This window comes from Terrapene carolina, unplaced genomic scaffold (assembly GCF_002925995.2).
Source record: "Terrapene carolina triunguis isolate 2854851 unplaced genomic scaffold, T_m_triunguis-2.0 Scaffold111, whole genome shotgun sequence".
NCBI classification, from domain to species: Eukaryota; Metazoa; Chordata; order Testudines; family Emydidae; genus Terrapene; species Terrapene triunguis.
This window is the reverse complement of record NW_020664462.1, coordinates 5,776,321-5,799,982: the sequence shown is the minus strand read 5'-3', so window position 1 is coordinate 5,799,982 and position 23,662 is coordinate 5,776,321. Positions and strand designations below refer to the sequence as shown.

At 42.7% G+C, this 23,662-nt stretch overlaps 1 protein-coding gene across 3 annotated transcripts in view; it reads right to left on the bottom strand.

The window, feature by feature from the left end:
- Window positions 1–539: 539 nt before the first annotated feature.
- Window positions 540–23,662, bottom strand: part of CCDC13 (coiled-coil domain containing 13) — a 32,314-nt gene continuing 9,191 nt past the window's right edge. For 2 of the 3 annotated variants that reach the window (XM_026652085.2, XM_026652084.2), the window contains exons 4-16: window positions 22,264–22,406; window positions 21,182–21,271; window positions 20,006–20,122; window positions 18,536–18,640; window positions 16,428–16,592; window positions 14,194–14,370; window positions 11,657–11,863; window positions 10,263–10,405; window positions 8,359–8,442; window positions 7,366–7,494; window positions 4,659–4,813; window positions 1,840–1,954; window positions 540–1,125 (exon numbers count right to left, since the gene is read on the bottom strand). In XM_026652085.2, coding sequence (XP_026507870.1) covers window positions 966–1,125; window positions 1,840–1,954; window positions 4,659–4,813; window positions 7,366–7,494; window positions 8,359–8,442; window positions 10,263–10,405; window positions 11,657–11,863; window positions 14,194–14,370; window positions 16,428–16,592; window positions 18,536–18,640; window positions 20,006–20,122; window positions 21,182–21,271; window positions 22,264–22,406 — 1,790 coding nt within the window. In that variant the 3' untranslated portion in view covers window positions 540–965. Of the gene's footprint in view, window positions 1,126–1,839; window positions 1,955–4,658; window positions 4,814–7,365; window positions 7,495–8,358; window positions 8,443–10,262; window positions 10,406–11,656; window positions 11,864–14,193; window positions 14,371–16,427; window positions 16,593–18,535; window positions 18,641–20,005; window positions 20,123–21,181; window positions 21,272–22,263; window positions 22,407–23,662 lie in introns of those variants that run through there. The other variant, XM_026652086.1, reaches the window with a different exon arrangement.

The window sequence follows — 23,662 nt, the reverse complement described above, 5'->3', positions numbered from 1 at the left end:
TGTTGGCTCCATGCTGGCAGGCTGCCTGTTGATGCCTAATTGGCTTGCAGCTGATGTCACTTGTCTTGCTGACTGAAGTGCTGGGCTACAAGGATACTGGACAGAGACACTATTATTTTCAGATCAAAATTCCTAGTCACTTTAGTTGGGGGACACCACCAGTGTGGGTGGTTTTTTTCAGTGTCTTTGCTGGTGTTGATTCCAAGAGAGACCAAGAGCTGAACAGCATGACAAATGTGTGAGAGCAGGCAATACGGTGTCTTCAGCTGAGGCCCAGAGCTAGCAGGGATTAGTCTGAAGCAAGTCTGACTGATCTTGGAGGTAACCTGCAAGCCCCACCTACCTGCGGAAGCAATCCTGCCACAGCCAGCACACACAGAGCACTCGGAGCCTAGGACAGGCAAAGAGCAAAATTCCATGCCAAGTTCATTGCAGACACTGGCAAGCGGAGCTAACCTACCTGTTCAGCGCATGGGTACCACAGTGATGAGTGCTATTAAAAAAATCCACCTTAGATAAATATCAGTGTGCTGCTTCTGGCCACTTTAATTAATTAAAGAAACTTAGCTTTAGCCCCCCTGGTTTCATAAAGCAGAACTTGAGGATGGTGAAAAATGTCCTATATTTACAGATAAAGAGAGTAGCATGCAGATAGAGGGCCTGACTCAACAACGCCCACTGCAACCCATGGGAGTTTTGCCCATATTAAGACTGCAGTATTGGAGCTCCATAGTGTGCAAACAATTGCATGGACAATATTAAAAGGTTACGAGAACCCATTTCTTGCTGACTCTTACCGCCAGGAATTTGCTGAAATATTTCTCACCCTCTCCTGCAAGGGCTAAGGAAAGAAAACCATCTGGGAGAATAGCTCCATGATGACACCCCGGCTGTATTTCAAATCACTGGAGCTATTGTTGGATTTCCCCCCTGCTGCACTGTAAAAGTATTTTGAATGTCCTGCTTTAATTCTTCTCTTGCTTCTGCTGCCTCAAAGCCTGTAGGAAGATCTCCTTCACCTGGCCCATTGTCTCTTGGTACAGTTTGAAGTCTTCTTCTTTCATGTTCACAGTGCTCTCCAGGGCGGTCTTCAAGGCTTCGTTCTCATCCAGCTGGATCGTAAGCCTATGTGAATGCAAAGGGGAAATTTTCATTCCAGCTGCGGCAAACGGGAACTGTGCATCAGCCGCAAGGACAGAGACACATGCTCACTGGGAATCTTACAACAGGAGTGAGAAATATCAGGCTTTTAAACATTTGTTTCCCATCCCCTTGATACAAAGGGGGATATTCTGAAGTCAGGATTCTTTACCCTGATATCGCTGAGAACTATTTTGCCACTGACAAACATCCAACTCCCATTAACATGCATCAGATCAATGGGCAATACAAGGGTCCTTTCTTCTTAGTGGTTTATGTCTACCTAGCATTCCTGAATCTGTGTTCGTATAATTATTATGAGATTTTAAGCCTCCGATGCCAGAAGCTGGGAGTGGATGACAGGAGATGGATTATTCGATAATTGCCCTGTTCTGTTCATTTCCTCTGAAGCATCTGGCCCGGGCCACTGTCAGAAGACAGGACACAGGGCTAGAGGGACCATTGGTCTGACCCAGCACGGCTGTTCTTATGCTGCTGTCAGAGTCCTGCCAACAAAGACAAAAGCGCGGGGTAAATCAGAGGGGCGCCACTGGAGCAGATTTACACCAACTGAGGATGTGGCCCAGAGAATCATGACCCTAAAAGTGGGGTTGGTTTAATCTACATGAGGATGGGCTAATTTCAGCCCCATTTCAAAGAAGTTGACAGCGATACAGAATACGAAAAGAAAAGCCATACCTTGTAGTCAGTTCTTCTATCTGAGATTTTAGTGGCACCTCTGAGAGCTGCGCTGCAGTGAGATCTTTCCTATCGCTCGCAGTCAAGGTATGTCTGGAGCTATTAGCAGACTGACCTGTAAATTTAATCACAGCATGGAGTTCTGTTACAGGACAAAGGCCATTCTTTGCAGTCAACAGCACATGGCTTTACAGTAGAACTCAAGAGATGGAGGATAAATAATAGGAGGGGTTTGGTCAGTCTGAGCACATGCATTAATTTAATGTAAATACATAGGGTAGATTTCTGTAATCTCCTTTCAGTGAAATTGTAAACAGGATCAGTGGTGAGTTGAGTAAGAGAGTGAAGGAAGAATAAAATTATTCTATATAAAATAATGTGCAAGTGTCCAAACCCCTAGGAGGTGTGAACGGAATGTGATTATTTTTTAAGCTTATCTTGAAACTGTATTTCACTCAGTACTATAGTGACTGGTGCTCTCTAAATATCCGAGAGAAATGAATATCGGTGTGTTATACACAGAGACCGGCTTCAGAAAGCACTCTGGGATCTTCGCAATGAAAGCAATTATGGCGTCAGTTCAGGGAAGTACTCAAGCATGTGCTTAAAGTTCTATGCTTTCCTGAACTGGGGCCTGTATGAACATGAATGTTCCCAACAATTAAAATAGACAGGAAAACTCATTGCCAAAGCAATTCTGAAAGGTGCTAGGTCTTGATCCTTCCTTTTGCAAGTGCAGCAATTGGTGAGTGGGGAGGGAAGTAAAATACATGAGAAAAACTGGTTACATTGCCTAATGGAGAAGATGCCTTTGTCCTGCTATCTTATCTTAGAGAACTGATCAGCAAACATGACAGTCATTACCTATATCCCCACTGGATTTTACTCAGCAAACTGCTCTCCATTTTTTTTCTTTGAACAAGGAAAACAAAATAAAAACAGGAGCAATTTTAGAGACAAACAAATGTGCTGGTTTGTATTATACCAACCATGCTCTGCTAGCACTAGTACCTAAATTCTCTGCCTGTGAGAGAATAAAAACATTAACATTTACAACTAGATCAGCCCTTCCCAATTTAGCACTTTGAGAAAGGAAAGGGAACATTAATGGGGACTGTAGTCTCTCCTTTATGCAGTTGGTTTTCCTGAATTATCTGGCAGAAACACCATTAGGAGAAACTAAGTTATCTGCTAAAGGGGTATTTTTAAGATTTGTCGATTTGCTGCTTGTATAAACTCCAGAGAGTGTTAAATCACTAGAAGGGACTGAGAGCAATTAGAAACAACAACAACAAAACCAGACTTTGGTGAATAGGGTTGCAATCCATTCAGGTTATGGACTTAGGCCCAGAGCCTCAAAGGTATTTTTAGGGTCCCTGTTCCCATTGATTTCAATACCTTTATGTACCAATTCCTGTCATTTAATAGCGATGATACTAGTCTTTATTTAAACAGAATGCTGATTTGGTCCTGAAGTACACAGTGATCATGAGCTAACTTTTAATATACACAGAACCTTTCATCCCAAAGTGCCTTGCAAACTGATATACATAGGCTGTGCTTCCTCCAACTATGAAATGCCGACAGCTCTGGGGTGAAGCACAGAACACAATAACTGGATAAAATGGCTTAGGACAGGAAGAGAAGATTCCATCTCTATTTGTGACTGCAGGGGAAATTTAAGTGGGTAGCATATAGTAATACATCTAAGGGCACAAGTGGTCAGGACCTCTGTTTTATATCTCCTCCAAAAGACAGCCCCTTCAGCACCACAATGCACTCTAATAGTTTATGGGGACGTGGACTGAGAGGGAAAAGAGCGACATCCAGTGAATAACCAACACCACTCCCTGCAACAAATAGACATTCCGTTTAGAGCTTTCTCAGCTAACTATGGACTTGACCAAGTACACCACACTCAGATCAGATGAACTGCAGAGAAATGGGCTATGGCCGCAGTAGAATCTCTCCCTTCCATGAAAACCAAGCAAACTACTCCAGGCCCAAAGAGCAAAAGGAAGTGTGTGTAGGGAGAGGACAGAGATGGACAATGTACAGAGAACATAATGAACCAGTTAGGCAAGAAGGAGATGGGTTCCTTACCAAAGAGAAGTTCTGATCCCTGGTAACATCCGCTATATATTTCAAGTATGTACAAAAAGGGAAACTATTGTAAAAGTTTCCATAAGAATATATACAGTTTTATTGTTTTTAGACATTTTATAGGATTACAGTCCATAAGCAATAAACGGATCTAATCGAGGAAATAAAAATTTTACAATCCACGATGAGCTTTTCTTCTTTAACGATGTTAGTGAGGCTTTCATATTTATAGCAGCAGATTATCCTGTTTTAGTGGTAATAAATGACACAGGATCTAATTACTTCAAGACCAGCAATAGTTTTTCATAGACACTGACAGGCCTTAAATTGGGATGTATCATTTAATTCTGTTCTCAGTTTAACCTTCAGCTGAACCTTTCAAGCAAAAGAGCAGCGAGAATACAGTGCTAGAATTGGTGGCAGTGCATAGCAGCGTCAAGTTTCTTCTGTAGGCCCTGATCCTGCCAAGGCTTGCACACTGCGGGCGAAATTCTGGCCCCACTGAAGTCAATGGCAAACTCCCCAAGTGGGGCCAGAATTTCTTCGTTAGTAGTTCCATTGGCTTTGGCAGAACTGAGTGCATGAAGTTAAGCACACGTATAAGTCTGCACAAGCTCAGGGTTCTAGATGTTATTCACATCTCCTGGCTGCCAAATGGGGAAGTTGACTAGGTGACAGACACTCCCTGGCACTCCCTATACCATGCCGCTCCTCACCTGTTTTGTTCCTCGGGAGGGGTTTCTGGCTGTTTGCGTTCTTCCCTGCATCCATTTTCATTTTTTCAAGATGCTGCTCCAAAATGACTGATCGACGTCGCTCTTCTTGAAGCTTCTTCTCAGCTTCCAAAACTTTATCGCTGCTTTCGACCACCCTGATGTTCAAAACAAGTGAGTCGGTTTTTTTATGCTCAGGCTATCAGGACTCTAGTACTGTCCAGTCTTAGTTTCAAATTCTGCCCTTGGATGCACAGCTCACAATAAGATGAATGGATGCACGCGCTAATCTCCCAAGGGCAGATATTCCAGATATTCATCCAAAAGGCATCGGCCACGTTTGCGAGATGGAGTTAGCTAATGAGCGTGGGGTTCAGTTATATATTATAAGGAATTGTTTTACTGATGGAAGTTGCCTGGGTCCCTCAGCAATGGACACCACTGTAAGCTTCCCATACAACAAACCACTGATGTTGTAGGTTGTTGATGGCAGACCAATAATTATATCAGTAACAAACTGCTTCTATTTTTAATACACTGGACTAGCATAGAAGCAAAGTAGTAAAAATGGTCTAACAGCATTATCTGATATGTACTTGTTCTGGTCTCCTATGTAAATAGCGAAGATTTCCACAAGCATCTCCTTGAAATGAAGAGAAACTCGTAGACTTTAAGGCCAGAAGGGACCATCATGATCATCTAGTCTGACCTCCTGCATGCTGCAGGCCACAGAACCTCGCCCACCTGCTCCTGGATGTTGCCTTTTATTAACTCAGCCACTAGAAAGTACTTTGAAAAAATGTGCATGGGACTGAAGGCAATGAGAGACCATGAGACTTTACACAGCGATGGTATTAAGAATGCAGTTAATGGGCAGCATGCAGTGCTGAGCTGTTGAAGGTCATTCAGTGGGAACATGGCTTTATTTCATAGTTATCCCATGCAGCATCTTAAACGATTAATCAGAAAATCTCACACAGGACCACAGGAGCTGCCAAACTGCATCAGACCAATGGTGTATCCTACCTAGGGCTGTGGCTGATACCAAATGATTCATGGGAAGTTGTCAAAACTATAATGAACCTCAACTATTGTATAGTGCTATACAAAGGAAGAGCAATATCCTTCTTGACCTCTGGAGGTGATCGCTGCTTACTTCTTGAAGCAATAGATTTGGTTATTTTTATTACTCCCTTAGCTTGCATAGCTAAAAGTGTTATAATAAGCATAAAATTATACAGTTCCTTTAGCAATCCATCCAGAGTAGGAGAGACTCTGACCTCTTGTGGCAGTGAATCTCCATAGGCTGCCGACATTCTGCATAAAATAGTATATCTTTTTAGTGGTTCTAAATTCACTGCCCTTTCATTTAATCGAGTGTCCCCTAGTTCTCATATTAGACAGAAGGGGTGAAAGTGAGGGACTGGTCCGTTTTTGCAACAGCCTCCACCGATATGAATAACTCAAATCAAGTCCCCCCAGCTGTTCTCCTTTCCAAAATCAGGGTTCAATCCTGCAAATATTTACTATTGAGTGTAGTCTCATTGACTTCAGAAAGTACCATGTTCAGTGGTTAAGTGTTTGCACAATGGAGTCCTAAATCATGGCAGTCTGTGCAGTCTCTCATCAAGTCCCACTTATCTAACCATTTCCATTGCTCTTTCTTGACCTTAAACTCAAGTAATGTAGATGAGGCTAAGCAACCTATCCCCCAAGTGTGTGGGGGGGACTAATCATTTTTCTATATATTAATGGTAAAAATATTAATGGAACTATATTATATTATCCAGAGGTCTTGTAAGTGAATTTTGTGAGACTTTTGCAATAAGTCTTGGGAGAGCCCATGATAATATGTGATGATTGTGGAATTGCAGAGTCACCATTATATGGTAAATATCACCCTTAGCTGTGAATTTCATTGACTCTGGTGTTTTTGGTCATTATTTCATGTTAATTTGAGCCTAATCCTGCAAACACTTACACATTTATCCTGACCTACTCAAGCAGTCCCTTGAAGTCATTGGGATTGCATGTGTGAGTACAATTGCCCGTGCGTGTTTGCAGGCTCGGCCTGTAAAGGAACAGTGAGTGATACCTACCTTTTCAACGTTTGAAATTATACATATAACTGTCTACAGTGGAATGCACAGACCAAAATATAGGCAAGTGGAATAACACACAATATTCAATGTAAAATAAGTAAAGAAAGCAAACAAACTTCCTGCATTACAAAGCAGACAAAAATTGTGTGTGTATACTAGAGAGAGTCTAGGGGTTACAGCATAGGACTGGGAGTCAAAACTTCTGGATTTTATTCGTGTGCAAAAAAAAAAAAATGCATCTTAAATTTTTCTAAAGAGCAAAGGGTATGTTTACTTCACCCTCTTATAACTCAATCAGATTAACGGGCTTTACTAACACTTTCAGCAAAAAAAAGCGTCGCCATTACATTGAAGCGATTCATGGGGAATATCAGCTGAAAAGGAGAATTACTGAGAAAGTTATAACATAAGAATTAATTTAGTAATTTATTATATGGTGAGCAAAGCAAAAAGCACCCACTAAAACCAAAATATCACTAAAAACAACTATATCTGATGGCATGCTGGGTTGCATACTACAGAGCCTTTCAAATGCCTGTAGGTCTAAAGATTTCTTAACCACTAGATATAATAATATCACAAAGGGAAACATCAAAATCAGCTGCTACCTTTTCTGCAGGACAGTGACTAGTTCTGTGAGCCTCTCTCTTTCCACCTCAGCAGCATGGCAAAGAGCCTTGTACTCTGTGATCTGTGTCTGCAACACTTTCAGATCTGGGCTCTCGGTGTCAGCAAGCCTAAGAAACAGCAAAAACTTTAGGGATCGGTTTATTTCCCATGACTGAAAGCAACTGAAGTAAAGACAGGCTTGAAAAATGTACCAAATGCCTACTAGCCTGGGGACTAAGCCTACTAGCCAAGGTACAAAATAGAGGTGCCACTAATCTCTGCGCCCCCTGACTCCAACCACCACCCAGCCTGCACTATGTAAATAAAACAGTTGTGCGACTTCACTTGGAAGGGCCTCCCACCTCTCGCTGGCTAATCTTCTTTCTCCCACTTCAGATCTCTCCCTTAAAACCACAGGTCTTTTGTTAAACCTTCCAGCGCCGATCTACTCACCAACACCTGCTCCCATCCCAGTGCTACAACCCATTGTAGTGAGACTGCCCTTGTATTCGCAAAGCACTGGGCATACCTACGACCATCTATTAAATAACAGCATTTTGGTTGGCAATGATTTTCCCCAACAGAAAGGCTTCAAACATTAGTGCAGGGGATTTGCATTCTTTTGCCTGCAATCTGATACAAGAAGCCAGGCAGATTTCCCAGGTACCCCATCGTGCGCTTCCCTTATTTTCTCTCCCATTGACGTACACAGGAATGTCTAGGGCTCATGCCTGTACTGTGAACACTGGGAGGCGGGATAGAAACCCAGCATTTATTTTCAGAAACTAAGAGAACACAAACAAGAGCCAGCCTGAGTCAAAACACTGTGATGCGATCAACTTAGCGAGGAGCTTTTCTGCTACAAAGATCAGGGCCCCTCACTAGGTTTAGGGTCATTAGCTGATGCAGACAGGGCTCAGAGTATGCTGCTCTCTGTCTGGTGGGTGCCAATGGAATTCTCCCCACACCTATACAAAAGACTGTAAACGTACCTCCCAGATGCGACACTGTTACTTGGAGGCGAAGGCTTTGTAGCTGCAGATTCTACAAGTGTGTGCCCCATCTTAGACACGGTGCTATGAGGAAGAAAACAAAAAACTCGACATCAGCGGTGTAATGAAGTTTGAGAACCCCTACTCTACATAATAAAGTCCTAGGTCTGGTACTGTCTGTGGTCCTACAACGTGTGTGTTCATCACTGCCCTCTACTGGACAGAATGTCAGACCAGCTTATGTGCATGTGATCATGTCTCCCTCTCTTGGGGCTGCTGCCAACAGAAGGGGTAAGGTAAGCCACAATGCCACACAATGCACAAATCTCTCATGGGTGACAGCTGGTTAATCCATTCCAAGACTAGGTAAGGCTGGTAATGACAACAGTGCTCTAACTGAGCACAAATGAAGTATTTCAGGTTTGGAATTCCCTAGGGTTGTCTGTATCCCCTCTTTATAGCATTTTTCATTTGATCTTTTCTGTAAATAAAAGAAGATCCACTTTTAATTTTCGTTAAATAAATGGAAAGGATTGTTCATCAAAATATTAATAGTAAGGGAGTGAGCAGTGCCCACTAAGCTAACAACGGCGCTTGCAGGGCTTGGCCTCGTTCAGTGCACACCTGGGTATATAAGTATTTTCTTTACATAGCAATGGTAGCCATGCGTGTTAGGCTAAAGTTAATGCATTGCACTTGGGTGCTTTTATAAAGTGCTTAACAAAGTCAGGAAGCTTCCTTAGCCTAATGTTACTGGTGGCCTTCCTCCTGTGAAGACAGAGTTGAAGCGATTTGGATAATATACAGGTTTGCCACCTAAAAGCACGAAAACTTGTTCTGGGGAGTTACAAGTGAGAGAATCAAAATCATAGGGGCCATACCTCTGGAGACCCTTCCACTCCATAATAAACCCCGGCTCCCAAATCAGGGCTGGACCGACAGTGCGAGGGGAAGTGCTTTAGCTGCAGAAGGACCTCTCTGTCTTTTCTAAGCTACAAGCCAGTACAAAGCAATATGCTCACAACACACACAAAGATTGTGATCCTGCTTCCATTAAAGTCTAGGCAAAAACCTACCATTGACATCAAAGGAAGCAGGATCAGACCCAAATCTATCCACAACAAAAATTGTTAAGTTTTATTTAATGACAACCTATTTGCTTCAACTACAACAGATGCATGAGCAAGGAGATTTTATGAAAACCCTGGCGGCCTGAGTCTCAGTTGCACAAAGGCCACTCTGTACCACACTAGCAGTGCACAGGAGCCTTTAAGTGGGTGCTAGCATAATTTACTAGCATTTGTATTGCACCTTTACACACTGCCAGAGTGTGGTAAAGCAGCCCAAGTATAAATGAGAATCAGAACCTGTGTTTGTTGCAGAACGACCACGGTAAACAAAAAGACAGCTCCTTAGGTAGGGTCGGTTGGTGGGTACTCAAGAAAAACAGCTTACTGGATGTCTTAAATCTTCCTAATTTCTGTGAAGAAATCCTACCCAAAGCAGCTTTGTTGATTTATACAATACACAACTGATTTATAGCTTATGTAAAACAGAGTTTCATATTAATTTTCAAGGCCACCTACAGAAGCCTGCTCATTAGCTGCCCGGTTTCTCTCAGTGACAAAACCAAAGGCACTTAAGCCAACCATGGGAATATTATCTGAGTCAGAGAGAGAATGAGCTGTACTATAAACATGCCAAATGCATAATATCAGTGGATAAGTGGATCTTTCTGTATCCCAGGACAAATGTCTAAGTGATAACATGATTAAGAGATTTCCTTATAATGCAAATGAGCTGCCACAGTCGTCTTGAAGCTGCATTTGTGGTTTGGCCTGGCTGACAGTATTCCTTTTAATAATTCATATCTATTTTAAAGACTCAAATTAAGTTTTTCTTACCGAGCGGACCCGATCCTTCCAACATGGTCGCCTGCCGATGCTGGTGGTTTGATTAGAGTAAAACTCTGCTCTTCTAAGTGCTCTGAAGATGGTGAATCTGCAACATCTGAACTGCCCTCCTCAATGGTCTCTTTCTTCTGATGCTGCTGGAGCAAAATAGAAAGCCCATCATGCTTTGTGCTAGTGCAGCAGACCAGAACTGCACCCAGAGCTGATACGTTGCTTACAGACAGAGCTGTGTGCATCCCAGAGTTTTTGGTTTACACGGTTTCCTGGGAACCTTTGGTTCCTGTCCATCGGGGGAAGTTTCCACCCCAGGAGTTCCACTTTGAGGTTCAGGTTTGAACAACCCCCGCCTAAAATTTTAAGTGAATCAATTGAAACTCCAGAGTTTCATATCAAACCATAATCTTGGTCCACAAAGTTAACATGTATTCTGCTTCAAGTTCTCTCTCTTGGGTACTTATACGGCTCCCTATCACTGCAGTTTCTGAGCACCTCACACTCTTTAATGTAGTTATCATCCTAACACCTCTGTGAAGTAAGGCAGTGCTATTCTCTCCATTTTACAGATGGGGAATTACGGCACCAAGAGGCTACGTGACTTGCCCAAGGTCCCTCAGGAAGTATTTGGTGGAGCAGGGAATTGAACCCAGGTCTCTGAAAACCTAGGTTAGTGCTCTAACCAATGGACCATCCTAGTGCATAGGCAAATGTAAGACATCCCAAAGCAAGTGAACACAATAGCCCAGGAAGGCTATGAAATTTTTATTATATTAGTGTGCTGGCAAAATAATCCAGAGATTAGTAGTCACATGAGAGGACTAACTGCTCCTTATCTCACACCAAGGCAGCTTTTTTACTTGCTTTACAACTAGGGTGACCATATGTCCCGATTTTATAGGGACAGTCCCGATTTTTGGGTCTTTTTCTTATATAGGCTCCTATTACCCCCCACCCCATCCTGATTTTTCACATTTGCTGCCCGGTCACCCTATTTACAACTGCAAGTTAACAACTAATATCACTATGTTTTGAGTTTTCCGGACTTTGGCTAGTTTGTGCCACAGCTTTTAAGGTATTTACATGTGGCTTTTCTTTATTGTAACTCAGCTTTGACAATCACATTGCAAAGCTTAGATGGGACTTGCACTCACGCCATCTCCACCGCCCAAAAGCTTTGAGGAAACGTCACACAGGTGTGGAGGAAACTCAGAGAAAGTCTCCCTAATAGATTACCCCTGGCATTGGTGGAAGCTACTGAAGCAGCTGAGTGCTGGTATTCTGAACTAGCAGAAATCTCAGATTAAGTGGGGAAAGGAGCATTTTTAGAAATGGGAACATAATGCCCTCAGGGAGCTGCTGTTATAGTTAATATATTTTGCTAGGTTTACCTGAAGTGTGAGCAGTCCCATCTCCTCCTCCAGCTCTTTAATCTTGGCTTCTCGTTCAGCCACCATCTGTTGGAGCTGCCCTATGAGACTGCTCTGTTTCTGAGCTTCGCTGTTCAAATGCTGGCCTAGACTCTGCTGGGACTCCTTGTTCTTCTCATCCTGCAGGCTCAGGTGCTTTAAGATCTCATGCATTTGCTTCTGCTCGTTCTGGTGAAGCAGAAACGACACGTGGTATGTTCTTTTTTGTATATAGTGATCATTAAATATGCATAAAATCATATTTCCCGTCTAAATCTATTCCCAAGTAAGAGACACATTTTGGTATCAGTAGTGCAATACATGGCCAGAATCCAGATTTTGTAGTATTAACATACCATGCCAAACTCATCCCTGGTGTAAGTCCATTAAAGTGAGTAATGTTACTCAAGGGATAAATTTGGTCCATCACGTTCTAAGCTCCTACTCTAATAGTGTCTTGGGACCAGCTTGACTGTCAAGCACTTTCAGCATCTGTCCACTGCAAGGATTTCACAGAGCAACATGCTGCAGAGCGAGATAATTCAGTACTCACAGGCCTCGATCCTGTACAGCCCTGCACAGGGCATGGCTGTTATGCAAGTGTGAACGGAGCCTACATGCAGGTACAAGTAAGGTTAAGTGTTTGGCAACACAATGAGTGATAAAAAGGCTTACTCCTTAATGATCATACTAAAAAGGGGTGGGGCCTGGGCAAAGAATGTACAGTAACTCCTCGCTTAACGTAGTTATGTTCCTGAAAAATGCTACTTTAAGCGAAACAAAGTTAAGCGAATCCAATTTCCCCATAAGAATTAATGTAAATGGGGGGGGTTAGGTTCCAGGGAAATTTTTTTGTCAGACAGAAGACTCTCTCTCTCTCTCTCTATACACACACACACACACACACACACACACAATAAGTGTTAAACAAACAATTTACTACTGTACACAGCAATGATGATTGTGAAGCTTGGTTGAGGTGGTGAAGTCAGAGGGTGGAAGAAGGTGGGATATTTCTGCTACCCTCAAGGGCTAACACATTGTTGTTAACGTAGCCTCACACTCTACAAGGCAGCACGAATGGAGGGAGGGGAGACAGCATGGCAGAGAAAGACAGACACACACCATGTGTGTGAGAGTCAAGGGAGAGAATTATTCCAGGAGTGGGTGGGTCAGCTTTTGTGGCCTGCATCATGCGGGAGGTCCGACTAGATGATCATAATGGTCCCTTCTGACCTTACAGTCTATGAGAGAGCGAGAGACGCGCATTGCCCCTTTAAGTAGGCTGACCCCACTCTAAGTACATTGCCTTTTTAAGTAGATCAGCAAGTTGAGACAGCAGTTGCTGCCAACAAGCTCCCTCCATCCTGAGCCCTGTCGTGTCCCCCCTCCCGCTCTGTGGAGATGGGGTAAAGGATCAGGGGGGAGAGGGACACCCTGACATTAGCACCCCTCTTCCCCGCCTCCTGCACAGCAAGCAGGAGGCTCCTGGGAGCAGCTCCAAGGCAGAGGGCAGAAGCAGCAGATGGCAGTGGAGGGAGGGACAGCTGAACTGCCTGACAATTGATAGTCTGCTGGGCAGCTGCGGCACAGGGAACTTAGGGGAGCTGATGGGGGCTGCTGGTCCACCCTGGTTCCAAGTCCCCACCAGCTAGCTGCAACGGGCTGCTCTTCCTGAAAGCAGTGGACAAAGCAGGCGGCTGCCAAACAACGTTATAAGGGAGCATTGCGCAACTTTAAACAAGCATGTTCTCTAATTGATCAGCAATGTAACAACAAAACAACGTTAACCGGGACGACATAAAGTGAGGAGTTACTGTGTTATTGTTATCCCCATTTTGCAAGTTGGAAAACTGACACACAGGACTGGGACTTTCTAGATTCCATTCCCACTGTGTGACCCTGGACAAAAACTTTCAGTGTCCTCTGATTCTGACTGCCAGCCTAGGCCTTTATTTCAGAGGTATTGAGCACTTACAACTCCAGCTAAAGTCAGCGGGAGCTGCAGGTGGCTCAGCACCTCTGTGAATCAGGCTTTGTGTGTCTCCAGTTGGGCAACAAAGAACTGAAGCACCCAAAATTAGTAAGCATTCCTGACAAACCTTGACCAAATGCCCAGGATCACACAGTGAGTCAACAGCAGAGCTGGGAATAGAATCTAAAGAGTCTTGATTCCCAGTTCCCTTTTCTACCTACCAGACAACCCTGTCTCCACCTTTTGTGACAACTCTGCTGGACATTTCTTATGAGACATGCCGCCAATAGCCACCTCCAAATGCGTCACCCTTCCCTTTGTGCCAATTTTAAATCTTTACCTGTGTCTGAAGACAATTCAATATAAAATGCAGAAGTTTTGGATCATCCTTAAACCTAGGATTGACCCATGAATTTTACAGGCCTCTAACTATCCTAAGTGTATGTTTTGGTCACTATGTTGTAATATGCCTTCGCTATCGCTAATTATAGCTAGAGCACTAATCCTGTAATGCCTGGGCGGGACTGCAATAGTCAGACTGTACCAGTAAGGCATCTATGAGCTCATCGTCGTGCTTTCCTTTCTCCAGCAGTGTTAAGATTTGTCCTTTCAGAGCTTTCACCTCATTGGACAGCACTTTGTTCCTGGCTTTTGATGCATCCAGTTTTTTTTTCACATCCTCATGATCTTTCTGGAGAGTGTTATGTTCCGCACTGAGTTTCTGCAATTATGTAAACCAACAATGTGAAATGACAGAAGAGATCAATCATATCATAGTCTACATGCATCTTCTCACTGAAGGGAGCACAGGGAAGCAGACACGGTCCTTTAGAATCCAGAGCTGTGCACTGACTTGGCAGTCAAAAAGTGACTCACCTCTGTGTAAACAGAAATATAGCTATATTGTTATTGCATGTTTCACTCGTCACTCAGTGTGCAGGAATCTGGTTGGATTTAAGCAGATTCAGTTTTTGCAATGAAGCAAATTATAATTTTGTACCAAAACCTGAAGCATTGTGTTCCTGATCTGCCATTTGCCCTGTAATTGAAGTGACTACACTGTTGATTAACATCCTCCTCTGAAGAATAAAGAGCATCACAATATAAATACATAAAATTATAGATTACAAACACACTGGCGACACTGGGCCAGATTCCAATCTCAGTAAGACCAGTGAAAATCTGGAGGAACCCCAGATTGGTAAACTGGGCGCAAGCAAACACTATGTGTTTTAATAGAGCTAAATGTAAAAATATACCTCTGGGAACAAAGGAAGTAGGCCATGCTTACAGGATGGGGGATCTATCCTGGGAAGCAGTGACTCTGAAAAACATAGGGGTCATGGTGGATAATCAGCTGAACATGAGCTCCCAGTGTGACGTTGTGGCCAAAAGAGCTAATGCCATCCGGGGATGCATAAACAGGGGAATCTCAAGTAGGAGTAGAGAGGTTATTTTACCTCTGTATTTGGCACTGGTGCAACCGCTGCTGAAATACCACGTCCAGGTCTGGTGGCCACAATTCAAGAAGGTACGGACGCTCCCCGACTTACGCAATTGTTCCATTCTGGAACGCCTTGCGTAACTCGAATTTTGAGTAAGTCGGAAACGTATACCCGACCATTACGCAAAACAAAACCAAAAACAAAAAAATCTCCTATTTCTAGCTTACGGAGGTTTTTCCGTAAGTGCGGATTTGCGTAAATCGGGTATACGTAACCCGAGGAGTGTCTGTAGTTGATAAATTGGAGAGGATTCAGATAAGAGCCATGAGAACGATTAAAGGATTAGAAAACCTGCCTTATAGTGACAGACTCAAGGAGCTCAAGCTAGTTAGCTTAACAAAGAGAAGGTTAAGGGTTGACTTAATGACAGTCTATAAGTACCTACACAGGGAACAAATATTTAATAATGAGCTCTTCAATCTTGGAGAAAAAGGTGTAACATGATCCAAATGGCTGGAAGTTGAAGCTAGACAAATTCAGACTGGAAATAAGGTGTAAATTTTTAATGGTGAGAGTAATTAACCATTGGAACAATTTACCAAGGGCCGTGGTGGATTCTCCATCACTAACAATTTTTACAATTTTGGATAGGATGCCTTTCTTTAAGATCTGATCTAGGAGTTATTTTGGGGAAGTTCTCTGGACTGTGTTATGCAAGAGGTCAGACTAGATGACCACATGGTCCCTTCTGCCTTTAGAACTATGAAGTTCCACTCTGAGCAACTATTGTGAATGGTGCCTGAGACGGGAAGACAACAATGGAGTTACTCCAGATTTACACTGGTGTAAGAGCAGAATCTGGCCTATGGGGTATGTAATTGTGGATTGACGATTTTATCCTCGTTGTCAAGGATGAGAGGCATATGTACACCTGGGTGCTAAATTACGCCAGCTGCAAGGCTGAACCGTGGTGGGGATGGGGAAGGAGGTTCTCAGCCTCAGTGCTGGTAGCTGGAGGCATTCTAACAACTGGTGGTGGGGAGAGTCTATAGAGAAGTGCACTTGCTGAACCTCTGTACTGTATGGAGCCCATGGGTGTCTGCACATCTTGCTGCCATGGCCCTATGCATCCCCCACACCGGTTGGGGCCACTAGAGAATCCAACAGTGCTAGCCACTTCTCCAACTCCTGGGCACTGAGAGCCTACTTATATTTAGCCCCAGCTGGGTGTGACAGTGCCCTATCCCTTCTCTAGAGCACCCACACAAAGGGAGGCAGAATTCTTACATATCATGTATTATATGCAAATCTATCGCAGCTCCCCATGCCTTACCTCCAAGGCTTCTTTCTTTTCTTTTTCCAAGCTGCGAATCCGTAACAGGTTTTTCTCTTGGGCTGACAACTTCCGTGGATCTGTAAGGGCCAGCATTTCCTCATCAACATTATTCACTGATGCTCTGCTCTTGCTCTGACCCAATTGATTCTCCAGCTCACGAAGCTAGGGGAGAATGTGAAAGTACACTCAGGACCTAATTCTGGCCTTGGCTGTGCATGCATTGCTTCTATTGAAGTCAAAGACAGTCTCACATCCAAAGGTCGGATCTGGTCCAGAGTGGAGAGTCATGTCATATAGTTATTGACATTACAAATCATAGTTAACTGGCACAGCAGCAGGGCCCACTCTTTCAAATTCCCATTCATAGATGTCTACGTCAGACACAGGAAGGTATGTCTGCAGGAGGGAAGACCCATTTTGCCCACAGAAAAGCTGGAGTTTACCGTTTTAGTCAATGAAAGTGAAAAAAGTCCCTGTTCAGCTGCATGCACCTAACTGCAGTGGAGTGACAACATACAAGAAAACAACCAGAGAGAAGCCTTATGTCCTGTGTCAGCAGCTGGTCTCCATTTCCCAAGCGGCAGTAAGGTGGATGAAGCCCCTCAGAAGTAATGGAGAGTTAAAGTCACTAGAAGGTTCATTGCTAAGCAGCTTGGACCAGGATTCCTCATTGTAAGTGCAGGATTCCCAACACCAGTGGAGCTGAAGTTTGAAACAGTTTAATTAATGTAACGCAATTTCCTAGGGTGGGTGTGTTTAAAAAAAACAACCAAAAACTCAAACCCCAGATTTCAATATATTGTAGAGCTGTTTATTTTAATGCCCGTTTATCTGAGCACTAAATGACTAGACATTTATTTGCATTAAATAATTTCGGTATACTTGGCCACATGCTGCAAGCAAGTGATGCTCCTGCAACTGGCTACAAATTAAGAATTAAATAAATTAGGGACTAGCAATCTTTCTTCTTCATTCACTCCCTTACTCAGTCACAACAAAATGTTCCATGGTTATGGACAGTGCCCCAGCACCTGACTTACACAGCACTAGATGCTGCAAGACTTTAAAAGGCAGAAATCAAACTTTAAAAAAATGTAGACTCATAGAATCTCAGGGTTGGAAGGGACCTCAGGAGGTCATCTAGTCCAACCCCCCTGCTCAAAGCAGGACCAATCCCCAGACAGATTTTTACCCCAGTTCCCTAAATGGGCCCCTCAAAGATTGAACTCACAACCCTGGGTTTAGCAGGCCAAAGCTCAAACCACACGTATTTTCTAAACAAACCAACCTTCTCCAATCCCCCCAAATACATGTCAAGTTTTCACATAGCTTTGCTTTAAGGCGTGAGTTTACCAATATGATCATAACATCATGCCATGCTTGTAACACTATCATGAAAACTTACCAGCAAAATGCAAAATTTAGAATCACAAAATGTAAGGTAGGATGGACTTCGAGAGGTCATCAAGTCCAGCCGCCTGCACTGAGGCAGGACCTAACCTGTTAACACCTCCAATGATGTGGAGAACAACTGATCGCCATCCTCTTTATAACAGGCTTTAACATGGCTGAAGACTATTATCAGGTCCCCCTTCAGTCTTCTTTTCTCAAAACTTAACATGCCCAGTTTTTTTTAACCTTTCCTCATAGGTCAAATTTTCAAAACCTTTGATCATTTTTGTTGCTCTCCTCTGGACTCTCTCCAATTTGTCCACATCTTCTCTAAATGTGGCAACTAGAACTGGACACAGTACTCCAGCTGAGGCCTCACCAGGTCTGAGTGGACCAGAACAATTACCTCCAGAATGATATTAGCCTTTTTTTTGTGACCGCATTACTTGCCTAGCATTGATTGTGACTTATTGATAACAAGACAGCTAGTGATATTTTACTTGCTCATCAGAAGAAAAAAAAATACTCACCACAGGTGAATGAACAGGTGGGATTTTGCAGGACTGCACTATACAATACGTCCATGTTCAAAATGTCATAATTTCAACAAACATGGGGGCCCAGTATGTGTTTGCAAGTTGGCACTCAGTTCTAAACACCAAAAAGATAACTTAACATATAGATTAAGAAAAAGACCCAGAGTATTAACTTACCTTGCCTTGCAGAACAAGTATTTGCTGGGCCCGTCCACGCCAACTGCCAGAGATGGTCAAAAGATTTTGAATATTCACATCTTCACCAACTTCACTTGCTAAAAGCTGTGAATGAGCCATGAATATTAACAATGAGAGAGAGAGAGAGAGAGAGAGAGAGTGTGTGGCCCTTCTCCCAGCAAACACAAATACACATACTTATTGTATCCCTTTGGTGCCTGTAACTCATATTCAGCTCTGTCAGATCAATACTACAACAGAGAATTGTTTGTGACCAGATTTTGGCTAATATTAATGGCTTCACTGGGAACCAAAGTACCAACAAATTCTTGCTGAAATGGGTATTTAAATACAATTCAATATTTAAAGGTTGGATATTCTTCTTTCTTTAGAAAGGAACCACTCAATAAAATGTCCGAACTGTCCTTACAGTGAAAGGTGAATCAATACTATATATATATATATATATATATATATATATAAATGTGGAGGGGGCATTCAAATTGTACTACATGGCCACCAGTATTAACAGACAGAAATCCCTTTAGTCACCATTATTAACAGGTTTCAACATATGTAATTATTTTCTCATATAACAAATACATAATCAGCCATTGACCAAAACACATCAGGTGCACAGTGGAAACACTGTCATCTTGCAAACCCTTACAGACCCAGGGCTGTCTGTCCTACACAATTCCAAAGCAGCCACACTAAGGAGAGCGAGTTATTATGAAGTGTGTTTCAATTTTTATACAAGGGTCAGCAGAGATCTCTTTTTAGGGAAAACATCTCCTCTCTGATCTCCACGGCAGGTCTCTTACGCAAAGTAGTAAAATCAAAGGGAGTGTCATGTGGGAAGAGTACAGAATAATGCGCTAAGGGGTCACAGTGAATCAGGAAGGAATAAGTTGCTCTGAAGCTCCAGTACAGCAAAGTGCCTAAGCATGTGCTTAACCATAAGCATGGACTTAAATAAGATTTAAGCTTGTGCTTAAAGTTAAGTATGTGATTAAATGCTTTGCTGAATAGAGATGCACTTAGGGACATGCTCAACGTTAATCACAAGTTTAATTGTTTTGTTGAATCAGGGCATAAATGTCTTACAGGATTTAGAACCGTACTATCAGTAGAAATATTGGAAAGTGACAGTGGCCCTGGTAGACCAGGAATTTCTGTAGCTCAGTGTTCTCCACTTTAGAATCCAACCAGTGTTATCGCCCCTCTTGTGCCTTCCTTCCTGGTGTGGATTAATAGTGAATCAATAGTTAATAGTGAATCACTATTAGTGAATCACTACTAATAGTGAATCCTGGTGTGGGTTAATAGTGAATAGATTAATAGTGAATCAAGGAGGATAAACAAAACCAAGAGAAAACGAAGCACCATTCTTGATTTAACAAACAAACTGTCTCCATTACAGAAACCAGGCCCAGATCACTATATACATTACAAGTTGTGGACTAGTACCTTTTGCATCATCTTTAGTTCCTGTTTTGTGGTTTGGAGCTGATTGCGAAACTCCATTGCTTTAAAGTTGGCTGCAGTTAATTTTTCTTGCAAAGCTTTCAACTCTGGACTTCCAGGCTTTGAGAGAAGGAAAATGTATTTGATAAGGACGGAATCCGCTACAGAAAACAGAACTGACTACCAGAAAGGACAATTTGTGACCATGAGGAAAGCTCAGACGTGTCTCAGAGTGGGTTCATACAGAATAGCAATGTACATGTACATCCTGAGAGATACAGCGACCTTTCAGCAAAGGAGGACTCAGTCTACAAATAGCTCCTGTCCAAACCCATCTGCCTTGAGGAGACAGAGGGACACCCTTCATCACAGACTGAGTGCTAGTCAGCCTGTTCGCCTTGCCTGCGTAGCAGTGGATTGTGGTTCCTCTAATAATAATGATACTCTGTACATCTTGTGAATCCTCAAACGTGCGTCTGCAAACAATAATGAATTAAGCCTCAACATCGATGTGAAACAGGTAACTATTATTACCCCCCTTTTACAGATGGGGAAACTGGGGGTTCAGTGGTTTGCCCTGGATCCCACAGTCCGTCTGTGGCAGAGCCAGGAATAGAGCCTAGATCTCCCTGACTCCAAGTCCTGTGTTTTATCCTCTGGGTCATCCTGCCTCTCCAATGCCTCTTCTACCGTCCTTCCACTAGGCTCCCATGCTGCCGAATAACCCCTTAACTGAGTTGTGTTATTGAAAGAAAATAAAAACAAACCACAATGCAACTCTGACAGAACTTGGCAGGGACCTCTTAAAAATTAACAATTATTGTTTCTTTTATGTATGCAAATAATTATCAATTCTCCTGTAGCCCCCACAATTCCGATGGTGTGTGGTAGATGTTGGCTTGCTTTGTGAGCTCTGAAGCTGATATGTACTATAACCCTCTTAATTTGAGGCACTGTAAAGATGCAGCAGGGAGAGAGGTCACAACCCTTTTTCTTTTCCAACACTATAACTATCCACTCAAACGCACTCACTGAGTTTGAACATAGAGCAATTAGGACAGATTATAACACCAATGGCAAGGACAGATGATTTCACCATGATGAAAGAGACTGTACAACAGAAAGGAACACATTATTAGTTGTCATTTTGAATTTTTCTATAAAAAACATAATTCATACCGAGTTTCCTTCTATCCTTCTCAACATCGATTGCTTGATTCCTGAGTCATTGCCACCAAGAGACTGGATTTTTCCCAGGGCTGTTTGTAGCTGAAACACACGCACACATTATGGAATGCAGACAGTGACCAGAGCGTAACTCTAAGGAAGATTAAGCTGAAGAATAACAACCTCAAAAGGATGTGTGGCTTTTAATTACTCCAGCAAAAATGTCTTCGTCTTCCACTAAATTTTCCAGGTAGCCACATAAATACACATTTCAAAAACACATAATTCAATCTTCCCTGAGAGAAGCTGTGTTATTTTACTAAGAGAAAGAACCACAACCAGCTGCTGACTTGCAACTGTGGGATCAGTCGTCAAATGTGGGCATCGAGGGATGCTCACATTCAGGAGTTAGGTACATAAAGCAGGTATCTACGTACCTAAATGTAACTCAAGTCCAATGGAGATGGAGGCATGGGATCAGAACATCCTATTCTGATGCCCACATCTAAAATTGATTTGCTCAATAAAATGTAGACTTTTGAATCCCAATTCACCCATTTTATATGAAAATCATGCAAAAGTCAATAAAATAAATTATTTTACCTAAGGTATTTTAAAGGGAAAAAACCCTGCTGTGTAATGCCCAATGACTGAGCTTTAGGAATAATGTTAGGATTCCTTTTGTTTAGCTGGGACGGATCTACAGGTCTGTGGTCTCATTCTCCGAGGTGCGGAGAAATAATTCCTAACAAAAAACAACCACCCCAGAAGGCATATAGAAGATTGCTGTGATTACCCTTTAGACAAGCACCTGCATTTTGAGATACAAATTACTATTTCTAACTGGCATTTCATTAATCTCTGGCTCATTATACCTCATTCCCATCCTTCCAGAAAGGATGGAAACTGCTAAGAGAAGGACCCCATCTGTCCTCACAAGGGCAGGGATGAAAAGAACCCATGGCAAGAGCTGATGCTGTAACAAGCCGACCAGTAGCCACAAGAATCAAAACCGGTTTCTCAAGCAGACGTTGCCCTCAGAAAACTACTGGCCTGATTTCGAAGCTCTACCGTGACAACAGAAGAGACCTTACTTCTTTTTCAAGCTCTTTGACTTTGTTATTCAGTTGTTTCACTTTGGCTTTTTCACTCTCTGTCTCAGCAGTTAGCTCACGATTCTTTTTGGACAGTTCAACTATTTTAGTAGCTGCAACATCCCCTGCTAAACCAGACATCCCTGAAGAAAAACAAAAGAGAAATACATAAAATGAAGGAAAAATCTTAGCTGTAGGATCCAGATTAACTGATGTTTTTGTTCTCTGCCAAGAACATACTGTACTTTTATAACCGAACCTCCTTCACTTAGATCTGTACTAACCACAACTGCATGGTTAAAGAGAAAGTGCATAGCAAGAGGGAGAGAGGCATTCATGATCCAACTTACGTCACTCAGCCCTCAGTTAGTGCTCAGCCAATAACTTATCATGGTGCTGGAGGCACTTCTTTTCCTGGAGGTACCGTCTTTGGCATGAGACATAAAGCAGAGTCCCTTTCCACTTGTGGTCATGAACGCCTTGTCCATGCTAAGCTATAACCCACATTTCGACAAATGCCAACAAGAATGCAGCTGCACTAGGAGTAGCAATGGCAAAGCATTAGTATAGACAAGGCTTGGCTGGTTTGCTCACGGTATTGTGAGAGCCTGTTCTGAGTAGGTTTTTGTGACATGGTGGTGAAAATGCCAATGCCCTGTTTGTGCTGGCAGCTTAGCACTGGAGCCGCTGCTGAACCAAAGGTACCAGTTTTGCTAGATCCCTTCACTGTTCTAAAGGGTTAGAGTCCTGGCTACATACCAAATGGGTAAGTGCACTGTTCCTATTTAAACACCCCTTGCACTTTCACATGGGTTCTTAATAGCTGCACAATGTTAATAGCTCCCCGAGTTGTAGCTAAAGTAATCTCTGTATACCATTCAGACTGTCATGTCATTTAAGTGATGAAAAGGTACTATGTACAAGTACAATAATAATTTTTAAAATGTACAAGAATATCTCTCTCTCTACAATAATACACAGGAAGTAAAGACCCGGAGTAGTAACTCTTCAGTGGGTATATGAGGATTTCGCTGGGCTACTGCCATTAGCTGCCAAACCCCCATAGCTCTGCTGATCTGTCCCCTCAGTGTTTCAAGCTTTGCGAAGACCTGTTTGCCAATGTCTGTAAGGATCCTCGGTCTCTCATACCACATGAATTCTGACGCAGTGTATGGAACCCAATTACTTCTAAATCTCTTGTGAAAACGTTATGCCTCGTACAACTCGATTTACTTCAAATGGGTTACACAGAGTGTGGGCCAGGGAGAATGTGACCCAATGTTACTATTTAAAATCCTTGCAAAGAAACTAATTCATCTATTATTAAAAAATATATCTGCATCATTCTTGCTCTTTTGATCTGATGTAACACTTCCTCCCATTTCCAGGAACTATTACT